General features: G+C 39.8%; 1 protein-coding gene across 1 annotated transcript in view; it reads left to right on the top strand.

The window, feature by feature from the left end:
* Positions 1-5,328, top strand: part of LOC124776308 — a 212,799-nt gene extending 207,471 nt beyond the window's left edge. The window contains exon 7 of the mRNA XM_047251240.1: positions 5,084-5,328. Within this exon, the coding sequence (XP_047107196.1) occupies positions 5,084-5,259 (176 nt within the window). The 3' untranslated portion in view covers positions 5,260-5,328. The remainder of the gene's footprint in view (positions 1-5,083) is intronic.
* The last annotated feature ends 6,864 nt before the right edge of the window (positions 5,329-12,192 follow it).

Here is a 12,192-nt window from a genome sequence, read left to right as displayed (position 1 = left end):
TTGGACTAGTCACGTGAGTACCAAAACTATTCGATGAGCTATCTGTTTCAGTGATCTGGTTAATCTGACTCAAGTCTTGTTTCACAGAAGTGTTACTTCACTATCAATTCGTGCCACTCTCTTATTTCTGAAGCAACAGAATCTTCTACATTTCTGCACAAAGTGTTATATATTCTGGGCATCCGCAGCTGTTGAAAGGCATGATAAGAAAATTCCACTGCCACTGGGTTTTAGGTCGTGAAACCGGTTGTGTATCAATAAAACAAGAATTTTATCACATGTCAGGGAATTCTTCTTAAGATCTACATATTTTAGTTCGTTATCAATGATCTTTACACGAGTCTCCTGTTCTTTCTTTAACAAGTTGACCTGGTTAGATACTATCCCGCTAATATATTTATTTGTTTCTGTCCTGTAATCTTGCAGAGGTACCATGCTCTTAGCTTACTATTTGCTCTGCCAAGTGGTAAATTTGTTTTTAACAACTCTGATGATCTGAGTATCTTTCTTAGTGAACCACAGAGTCATTTCTCGCTTCACAACAGTGCAATAGCAGTCGAACTGCTCGGAGATTATTTTCTCCTAGTTCGTTGTTAAATTCTGTACGGTCTAGCAAGATCTGATTGAGCTAGCTCTTGTGCATGCGTAGAATCTTCCTGACGATATGAAATCTCTTTAATTTGGTTTCATTATTCTACCTTTATATCATCTTGGCTTTGGACGACTGTTCGATCTTTGCTAGTAATTCTGTCTTGGTCTGCTCCTATGTTGTCAACAGAGTCCGCATGGTCAAGGTCAGACCTGGCAAATTATTTTGAATCTCATCTAGCTGGCTAATAGGGGCTGCTACGGGAGTTTTTCTTCTTCTCCATACGATAATTTCATATAATTCTTAGCGTAATTAATATTACCTAAAAATTACACTCAAGATAATACCAAATATACAAAAGCGAATAATTAAAAATTAAAGGACTCCCTTTTCAGACATCGTTTAATGGCTGCAGGAATGGCGCAAGAACAATGTGTCGACGTGAGGCTACCAGCTTTGCGCACTGAATTTAGCCGTGGTGCGTAAACCTGCACACAACTCCAACAATTGTATCACGTAATTCACATTTCCGAGGTGAACTGAACAGAAAGAACTTACAGTTATGCACTACTCTGTACAGTTTCATAGCGTCTAATAAAAAGGAAAATTCTGCTTTCAATTCTTTCCAGCCGTGAAAGAACTGCCTTCCGTACTTGTTCGGAATTTTCTGGTTTTCTATGACTAGGTATGTAGACTCCGCTGTCGTTGGTAATTACAGGATTTATTAGTTTTAAGCGTGGAACTAAAAGAATATGTATATTGTCTTGAATGAAAAACAGCCCACAGTTGCACTAAATTATGTTTATTCTAAACCTTGACCATGGTTTCTGCTATAATAATATAGTCTTCTTCAGAAGTCATACACACTAATAATGAAAAATGTCTTAGTCCAGCGGCTGCGTCAAGGCCGTGCGCCCAGTATAATAGAGGTAGTGGCGTGAGGAGATACAGTGCCACATGTAATTTTACTTATGTTCGAAACAGACTAATGTCTGTTGAAATTGTTTTATTGGTCTTGACACAGCCGCTGGGATAAGACATTTTTCATTTATTAGTGTATATGACTTCTGAAGAAAGTTATATTATTATAGCAGAAACCATGGTCAAGGTTTAGAATAAACACAATTTAGTGCAACTGTGGGCTGTTTTTCATTGAAGACAATTTTGTAACGGCTGCTGTTGTCGCTGCCATGATGAAAAAAATAAAGAATCTGTATATATTACTACACAACAATGGAAATCCTTTAATAAGCCCCCAGTGTGGCATCCGTATAAAATAAAAGGAAGATATGTGTCAACAAATATTAAACTCTTCAGTTGTGTGGCCATATTGCCCGCAGTTTCTTTACAATTGTTGAGGGTGTTTTCGTTCTGTCGTTACAGCTACAAAAAATGCGAATTTTTTTTTCACCAGACGCGTTTCGCTTTATTGACGTAAAGCATCATCAGTGGTCTGTAATTTATTTACATTTTGATTTGTTTTAAGATCAAAGAACAGTTCTTTAACAATATGTTGTTTTCTACTCACGGTGATTTTCGCTTGATTTCTCGCCTACATCGGGAAATACCGTCTGCTAGCACTTCGTTGATGTTTTTCTTGTTTAGACATTGATAGCTGTGACCTAATTTTTGGTTGCTCTGCAGCACTATGCACTTTTTATGTTTTACACTGCACACTTTTTCGCACCACTGACGCAATATAGAGAATAATCCAGTGTTAACATATAATGAAAGGTAATAAAACGTAACGGGTAATCTTTCTTTCCCTAGTAAAGAATAAAAACAGAAAAAAACTTATTTAGGGAGTGAAATATCTAGGAATGGAAGAATAACTAACGAAATTAATACGAGGTTACAGAAGGGAGGAAATTTCTACCAAACAATAAAACACCTGATTTGGAATAATGAAGTTTCAGAAAGAGCAAAACTCCTTATGTATAAGAATTATTACTTCCCTATTGTCACCTATGGTGGAGAAACATGGACAATGACCGAAAGGGACTGGAGCAGACTGCAAGCAGGGGAAATGAAATTTCTCAGAGCAGTTAAGGGGAAAACAAGAATGGACAGAGTAAGGAATGTAGAGATTAGAAAGGACCTGAAACAAGAAAGTATGAGAGAAGAAATTGAAAGAAAGAGATTAAGATGGTATGGGCATGTTAAGAGGATGCATGGGCAGAGACTCCCCAAAAGTATGAAAGAACTTAAAATGGATGGGCTAAAGACCTAGGGGGCGCCCAAGAACACAGTGGAAAATTGGAGTGAAAATATCTGTGGAAAGGAGAGGTGTGACCTGGCAGCAAGTCTAGGAAGAAAAGTGGTGGGAGGACCGAGCCAAATGGAGAAGACTCGTCAGCAACCAGACCCGCCAGCAGCTGGAGCGGGATTCGGATATAGATACATAGATAGACTTTCTCGCACCACTATTTCTGTTTGTTTTTATACTACTAAATATGTTTTGTGGCTTGTGTTTTGTAGTGTTCCCAACATAACTAGTGTGTCTTTGAGCAATGCTCTTTTTTATATTCTATTGTATGAGTGTAATTCTATTTAATTATGTTGCCGTATGTTTAAATACTGTGTAAGAGTAGTGAAGGAATAATGCTGGTGTTTTTTGGGTGGGGGAGGGGAATGCCATGGTGAGTGGACATAAGAGTGTAGTAATGTGATGGTGTGTGAGTTGAAGGACAACGTCAGGAGCAAGAAGTGAAATGAAGTTGAGGAGAGGGGGGCGGGAGAGATGGGTGAGAGAGTGGGAGAGGATGAGAGATGGAAAAGGCTCTTTTCTTTTTCATGTAATTTCATCAATTATTTTGTATAAAGACTGGTTTGCAATATTTCATCTACCCTCTCCCACTTTCTCACCCAACCCCTCGCCCCACGCCTAATTTCATTCCAATTCTTGCTCTTCACCTTGTCCTCCAACTCACGCTCCATCACGCTACTGTACACTTACGTCCACTCAACATGGCTTCCCCCTCCCCCTCCCAAAAAAAGCCTCTGTCACTATTCCTTCACTACGCTTACATAGCAACATAATTAAATACAATTACACACATACAGTAAACCATAAAAAAGAGTGTAGGTCAAAGACACACTAGTTATGTTGGGAACACTACAAAACACAAGTCACAATTCATACTTAGTAGTACAAAAACAAACAGAAAAAATGGTGTACGAAAAAGTGTGCTGTGTAAAACATAAAACGTGCATAGTGCTGCAGAGCAAGTAAAAACTAAGCCACCTCTATCAATGTCTAAAAAAGAAAACCATCACTGAAGTAGTAGCACGCGGTATTTCCTGATGTAGGCGAGAAATCAAGTGAAAATCAACGTAAAGTAAAAAACAACATATTGTTAAAGAACTGTTCTTCGATGTTAAAACAAATCACAATATAAATAACTTAATTACAGACCACTGATGATGCTTTACGTCAATAAAGCGGAACGCGTCTCGTGAGAAAACAGATTTTTTGTAGTTGCAACGACAGAACGAATATACCCTCAAGAAATATGTATATGTAGTAATAATATGTCAGTTCAGTGTCTCAGCTTGGTATTTCAACTTATAACACTAATCTGTATAATAAAAAGTTACTGATAATTGACTGTGCATTAGGCTCCCTGTCTTAGACTGTGATGACAGCGAGAAACGAAAAATTACCCTGTACTACTCTCGCTACGTTTTAAAAATAAATTGACACCAACACATTAAATGTATCTGTCCTACCTTAAACATACATATAACAGTGCATAAGATTAAAAAACATATCTGTAAAGGTATAACAACGTGAAATAAAGAATTTAGAGAAGTCCTTATTTCAATTTCCTCCACATAAAAATTACATTTTCCCCCAACGCCACTGAGGACATATGTAAATCTTGGAATGTTGCTTTGTACTGCTGAAAATGCGATTTATGCAGAATAATTATCAGAGGAATTGCACTTATGGCATAACTCTGAGAAAGCTCGTACCCAATAGAGAGAAGAAGAAAACGGAGATACCAGATGTTGTCTTATCATAAAAAGAAATGTAGCTGCAGAGTTCAAGGAATGCAGATACAGATTAGCATTAAAAATAAATTTGGAACATTACTGAAGGAAAAGAAGTGAAAGTGATATTTTAATACAACTAAATTTTGTTGATACTGTAAATAGCTTCGTAAGTGTGGAGTGTGGGCACAAACCAGTTAGTTAATAAGATTATTTGAAACTCATATTTTAATGCTGATTATTTGGGAAAGAATTGTATCCGAAATAAATACATGAAAAATTTACTTGGTTGATACATTCCTTTTGTTATCTTGCCTTTCCCTAAGTAGTATGTTTGCTCGTGGTTAGTATATGTTATTTTAAAAATTGAAATATTGATTTTAGCATGGGTTTGACTCTCACTTTTTTGTGTTTTGAAAGAAAGAGCATGTGATGTCAATAAATTGTGCACTGTTTTCTAAACAAAGGATGTGGCTCATGAGAAAAATTTCTTGTTTTCAGAATTACTCATCTCCCTGAACGCGTTACTGAACAGCATATTAGAAGACTTTACCAACGACACGTTTCATTGCACGTGTGAACTGAATGGAACAGGAGAGGAACAGGATGGTTATTCTGGAGAGTCTAAAACAATTTTACCTTGTTCGTGTATGATAGTAGTGGGCAAGAAGTTGTAAGAAAACAGTCTCGCCATTGATTTACATGGTCGCGCATCAGGCGCATATCTGTTCTATGTTAGCTGTTTGATCTCTGCTAAATGATGAATAAAGGGTTTTTTCGTGTTGATTTCATCTATTTCTTAAAAGAATCCTCGTCAAATGTCATTTTAAAAACTTTTTAAACAGAAGTTTAAACTGCATTTCGATCCAATGGATACAGGTTCAAGACAAGTTCAATAATCACGCTGTTCCGCACCAAGGGATACAGTTTCAACACAACTTCAGTAATCACGACTGACAGGTGAGGGGAAAGGAAGAGGTAAGCCAACTTTTGTCATAATAGAGTAAAATACAGGGTGTTTATAAATTATTTATACAAAAGTAACCTTCAATTATGAACCGGGAAATAACTTACAGAAATGTTTGTTGCAACACTGCTTGCAGTATATCTTCGAGTTCTATTCCCTCCTAATATTGTTAGTTCCCGACGTTCCCGTTAGGTGTCACGCGCGAATGAGCTGTTCCAACAGTAATCGTTGATTTTTTTATTGATTTCATCTGCCTTTCAGCTTTCAGGCTTTTATTTTGCGGTTGTAATTTCGGCATTAAGCCATTTTCAAGCATAAGATTTTGACGTATAATCTTGCAGATGGGACGTTTGTCGTGTTACATATGCTAGCCACGTTGAACATTTGTAAATAAAACTTGAGGATAAACTGCATTCAGTGCTGTTTCAGGCATTTCTGAAAGTTATTTACCTTTTTCACAATTAAAGGTTATTTTTGTATAACCAATTTTTAAACGCCTGTACATTTTCATCTCGTAAACTTTATGTAGTCAGTTTTATTAAGCTTCACTGACTCAATGTACAGAATAATTCAGTGTTAACGTATAATTAAAGGTAATAAAACGTAACGGGGAATCTTTCTTTTCCCAGTAAAGAATAAAAACAGAAAAAACTTTCAGACTTCACCTATTATTTTGATCAAACACATCACCTAAAACCAAACAAGAAGGTAAGTCAAATAAGAATTCCTTATACAAAGACATTAATTTCTATTAATATTGTAATGTCTAGTATTCGCACTATTGTGTTACCTAAGAGAGGTGTCCAGTAAATGCAACAGGAAGCGATCACTCTCTAACAGTTATATGTGGTTATATGGAAGTGGTCTGCTTACACACTTGCTACACACTCTTCCCAGGACAATACCTCGGAAACATAATAACTAGTCAGTAATCACGATTACAATGTCAATCGTCTATTAAAAGAAGTGTACACCACATATACACAACTTTGGCTTTGTGATACGGATTGGTACTGATAAATCTAACCCAACACAGTAGAAGTTTTGTGACTTCAGTGGGTGGACAAAACTGCGGATACGCCAATAAAGCAACACATTACCACCGTGCCTAATACAGTGTAGGAAAACCGTTGACGTATGGGCGGCCGCTGTGGCCGAGCGGTTCTAGGCGCTTCAGTCTGGAACTGCGCGACCGCTACTGTCGCAGGTTCGAATCCTGCCTCGGACATGGATGTGTGTGATGACCTTAGGTAAGTTAGGTTTAAGTAGTTCCAAGTTCTAGGGGACGGATGACCTCAAATGTTAAGTCCCATAGTGCTCAGAGCCATTTGAACCATTTTTTTCTTTGACGTATTGAACAGTTTCCACTCATTTCAGAACGGATGATTTTCAAGGGTATCTTACACCACTCTTCCTGCAAAATAGAGAAAATTTCAGATAACGATGGTGGAGATGGATAGCGATCACATGCTCTTCTCTCCAAATTATACCATAAAGGCTAAATAATACTGAGATCTGCTGGCTGTGGTGGCTAGGGGGGATGTGGAAATTCATCCTCGTGCGCATAAAACCAGTCCTGAATGAGTGAACAAGGGCTGTGTCGTCTTGGAAAACGGCATCGCCAATGGAGAAAAAGCATTGTACCATGGGATGGATTTATCAGTCAAAATGATCACATAATTATTGGCAGTAATGCGACCTTGCACAGTAATCACTGGGCCCATGGAATACCACGGCACTTCTGCCCAAATCACCGCCGTACCCCGCCATGTTTCACTCTTGGGATGTAAACTCGGCCAGAAGTTTGAAACAGTGTGGAACAAGATTTTCTTCAATTTCTCGACAGCCCACGTTTTATGGCTCAGGCACCACGTTTTCCTGTTACGGGAATTGGCATCACTGGTGAGTGGTTTCGAAATTCCAGTGTGCCCTGCAATTCCCTGTTTATGGAGCTCCCTTCGTGTTGTTTTGGTGCTGGTAGGGTTCGCGAATGCGACATTCAGTTCTGCAGTGACTTTTCCAACTGTCGTCCTCTTACTTTTCGTCACAATCCTCTTCAATGGCCGGCCGGAGTGGCCGAGCGGTTCTAGGCGCTGCAGTCGGGAACCGCGCGACCGCTACGGTCCCAGGTTCGAATCCTGCCTCGCGCATGGATTTGTGTCGTGTCCTTAGGTTAGTTAGGTTTAAGTAGTTCTAAGTTCTAGGGGACTGATGACCTCATAAGTTAAGTCACATAGTGCTCAGAGCCATTTGAACCATTATTCCAGTCAACATTGTCAAAAGCTTTCTCTAAGTCTACAATTGCTAGAAACTTAGGTTTGCCTTTCCTTAATCTTTCTTGCAAGATAAGTCGTAGGGTCAGTATTGCCTCACGTGTTCCAATATTTCCACGGAATCCAAACTAATCTTCCCCGAGGTCGGCTTCTACCAGTTTTTCCATTCGTCTGTAGAGAATTCGTTTTAGTATTTTGCAGCTGTGACTTATTAAACTGATAGTTCGGTAATTTTCACATCTGTCAACACCTGCTTTCTTTGGGGTTGGAATTATTATATTCTTCTTGAAGTCTGAGGGTATTTCGCCTGTCTCATACATCTTGCTCACCAGATGGTAGAGTTTTGTCAGGACTGGCTCTTCCAAGGCCGTCAGTAGTTCTAATGGAATGTTGTCTACTCCCGGGGCGTTGTTTCGACTCAGGTCTTTCACTGCTCTGTCAAACCCTTCACGCAGTATCGTATCTCCCATTTCATCTTCATCCACATCTACATCCTCTTCCATTTCCATAATATTGTCCTCAAGTACATCGCCCTTGTATAGACCCTCTATATACTCCTTCCACCTTTCTGCTTTCCCTTCTTTGCTTAAAACTGGGTTTCCATCTGAGCTCTTGATATTCATACAAATGGGTCTCTTCTCTCCAAATGTCTCTTTAATTTTCCTGTAGGCAGTATCTATCTTACCCCTAGTGAGATAAGCCTCTACATCCTTACATTTGTCCTCTAGCCATGCCTGCTTAGCCATTTTGCACTTCCTATCGATCTCATTTTTGAGACGTTTGTATTCCTTTTTGCCTGCTTCATTTACTGCATTTTTATATTTTCTCCTTTGATCAATTAAATTCAATATTTCTTCTGTTACCCAAGGATTTCTACTAGCCCTAATCTTTTTACCTACTTGATCCTCTGCTGTCTTCACTACTTCATCCCTCAGAGCTACCCATTCTTCTTCTACTGTATTTCGTTCCCCCATTCCTGTCAATTGTTCCCTTATGCTCTCCCTGAAACTCTGTGAAACCTCTGGTTCTTTCAGTTTATCCAGGTCCCATCTCCTTAAATTCCCACCTTTTTGCAGTTTCTTCAGTTTTAATCTACAGTTCATAACGAATAGATTGTGATTAGAGTCCACATCTGCCCCTGGAAATGTCTTACAATTTAAAACCTGGATCCTAAATCTCTGTCTTACAATTATATAATCTATCTGACACCTTCTAGTATCTCCAGGATTCTTCCATGTATACAACCTTCTTTTATGATTCTTGAACCAAATGTTAGCTATGATTAAGTTATGCTCTGTGCAAAATTCTACCAGACGGCTTGTTCTTTCATTTCTTACCCCCAATCCATATACACCTACTATGTTTCCTTCTCTCCCTTTTCCTACTGTCGAATTCCATTCACCCATTACTATTAAATTTTCGTCTCCCTTCACTACCTGAATAATTTCTTTTATCTCATCATACATTTCACCAATTTCTTCATCATCTGCAGAGCTAGTTGGCATATAAACTTGTACTACTATAGTAGGGCTGGTCTTCGTTTCTATCTTGGCCACAATAATACTTTCACTATGCTGTTTGTAGTATGTTACCCGCACTCCTATTTTTTTATTCATTATTAAACCTACTCCTGCATTACCACTATTTGATTTTGTATTTATAACCCTGTATTCACCTGACCAAAAGTCTTGTTCCTCCTGCCACCGAACTTCACTAATTCCCAATATATCTAACTTTAACCTATCCATTTCCCTTTTTAAATTTTCTAACCTACCTGCCCGATTAAGGGATCTGACGTTCCACGCTCCGATCCGTAGAACGCCAGTTTTCTTTCTCCTGATAACGACGTCCTCCTGAGTAGTCCCCGCCCAGAGATCTGAATGGGGGACTATTTTACCTCCGGAATATTTTACCCAAGAGGACTCCATCATAATTTAATCATACAGTAAAGCTGTATGCCTTCGAGGAAAATTACGGCTGTAGTTTCCCCTTGCTTTCAGCCGTTCGCTGTACCAGCACAGCAAGGCCGTTTTGGTTAGTGTTACATGGTCAGAACAGTCAATCATCCAGACTGTTGCCCCTGCAAGTACCGAAAAGTCTGCTGCCTCTCTTCAGGGACCACACGTTTGTCTGGCCTCTCAACAGATACCCCTCCGTTGTGGTTGCGCCTACGGTACGGCCATCTGTATCGCTGAGGCACGCAAGCCTCCCCACCAACGGCAAGGTCCATGGTTCATGGGGGAGAGGGAGATCCCCATATCTCTTCCGAACAGAAACTGTGTGGGACCAACGTAGACGTCAATTCCGTCCCAGTGCCAGTATCTAGTACATAAAGGACCAGTTACAACAGTTGTGGGTCAGCTTGCCTAAGGGGAAAATACTTTGGCTTCATGACACCCTTACCAAACGAATCAGTGCATGCTTCCGGTTCATACGGGATGTAATGTCATACTGATACCTGGTCTCGTACTGCCAATTCTCTGAAAACTTGACCCTTACATCGTGCCTATTGACATCGCAACAGCAGTGAACAGACAAGCAGTATGCCATGCGCCGGACAGGTGGCGTCAGATGCCCAGGAGTATGTAGTTTCAATGCGTTCTGGTAGAGGTCACTAGCTGTCGGACAGTGTTTGAGCTTGTGTTGATTGCCTGCGAACGTGAACTTTTCGTTACATGACACTGATTGTAGCAACATTTGAGCGTGCTGTTCAGAAAGAAACAAACCGTTTGTAAACTTTCGGTGAACGACAATTAATAATTACCATAAACTGGCTATGGTTATGAATGATGTATGCATGTGGACTTTTCAGACTTTGTACAACTTAGAGTATGGCTTGGTAGTAACGGTTGTATGCAAGCTTACCGTAACAGCGTGAAATTTTTCGCACATAAATACTTTCATTTAACTATTATTAGGCTTCCACCGACAAAACAATTTTTAATGCGACTTGTGGTTACGAAGTGTACTGCTTTTTCTGCTATAGCTTTGTCCGGCTCAGAAGAGCTTTATACGCAGCAGAGTCGCACAGCGCCGTAGCAGATCTGTAATCACTGAAATAACATCATACACCCGCTCAACCCGTGAAGATGTATTTTGATTTGTCCCTCTTTCTGGGTGTTCCATGCTTCTTGTCAGGCAATGTACAAGGTGTAGAAGTACGAAACCGGAATTTCCCTTTAGGCGATGTTAGCCGTTATTGTAGGGCCCTTGAGAACGCGTCTGCGGCGCTATCTGCTTCCTGTAACGGTTGATGACGAATGTCAACACACTAGAGTTGGGCAACACGATTCTTGTTCCCGATTCGATTCATACGATTCAATCACACATTGCAAATCGGTTCCTACGATTCGTTCACGATTCTTTCTAGTCTGCGATGGCACGATTCTTACAGAATGCAAAAAGTTCTACATCTTACTCACAGATGGCAGGACATGTCTGAAATTGTCAATGGGGTTAGAATCGAACTGTGTCACGATAAGATATGCCAGAAATAGTTGATTTATGAGTAAACATGCATATGACGTTACAAGTGTGATTCTCGATTTATACGTGTAATGCCTTAATTGATGAAAGGTCACATTTGATTTGATTGCATCTATTGTTTTATTTCAGTATGCGGGAAAGAGAAGTCGATTTGTGCGATATGTGGTGCAAAATTACGTGGTATGCCAGTTTGGTTGTGTGGCTTGAACGTATCTAATAACAGACGTCTGTTTTATAGTAACAAAATGTAGCAGTGAGGCAGACGTGGTTTGACTCATATCATCCTATGTTTTTCTGTGCTAAGATGTCTTTCGAAGTCCACATCACCCTTGTAGTTCATAACGCAGCTGACAGCCCTCCCACAAGGCAAATTTAGCTAACTTTCATTTCTTCTAAATACAAAGCATATGTATTTTGCCTTTAATTTGTCTGAGAACTTGCTGCTGTCACTACTATTTACTTGAGAAGACGACACCGCTTGGCGCCTAGTGTGAGCTTGGTTTTCACGAGTAATATTACGGCCCACGAACTTCGTTTGTTCGTGCAGAGTTTCCTTTGTTGTTTGTTCACACGCATCCTCCACTTGACTGCCATCTGGCGGTCGTAATCATTCGGCACGACTCGGCATGATTCGGAAGTTGCCTTCGAAGCATAGCGTACTACGAATCGATGAATCGTTGGAACTTGGATCGCCACGACTCGGAAACACGCAATTGTTCTTACGATTCTTTTGAACGACGATTCGTCCGTATCACGATTCTATTCTTACGATTCTTTATTTAGAGTCGCTGAAATGAACGACTCATTCACGAATCGCCACAACTCTACAACACACAGTAAGCCAAGTTCCATACGTCGGTATCTTTTTCAAACCCGTAACCATA

Source organism: Schistocerca piceifrons, chromosome 2 (assembly GCF_021461385.2).
Source record: "Schistocerca piceifrons isolate TAMUIC-IGC-003096 chromosome 2, iqSchPice1.1, whole genome shotgun sequence".
Classification (NCBI taxonomy): Eukaryota; Metazoa; Arthropoda; class Insecta; order Orthoptera; family Acrididae; genus Schistocerca; species Schistocerca piceifrons.
This window is presented reverse-complemented; position numbering and strand designations above follow the sequence as displayed.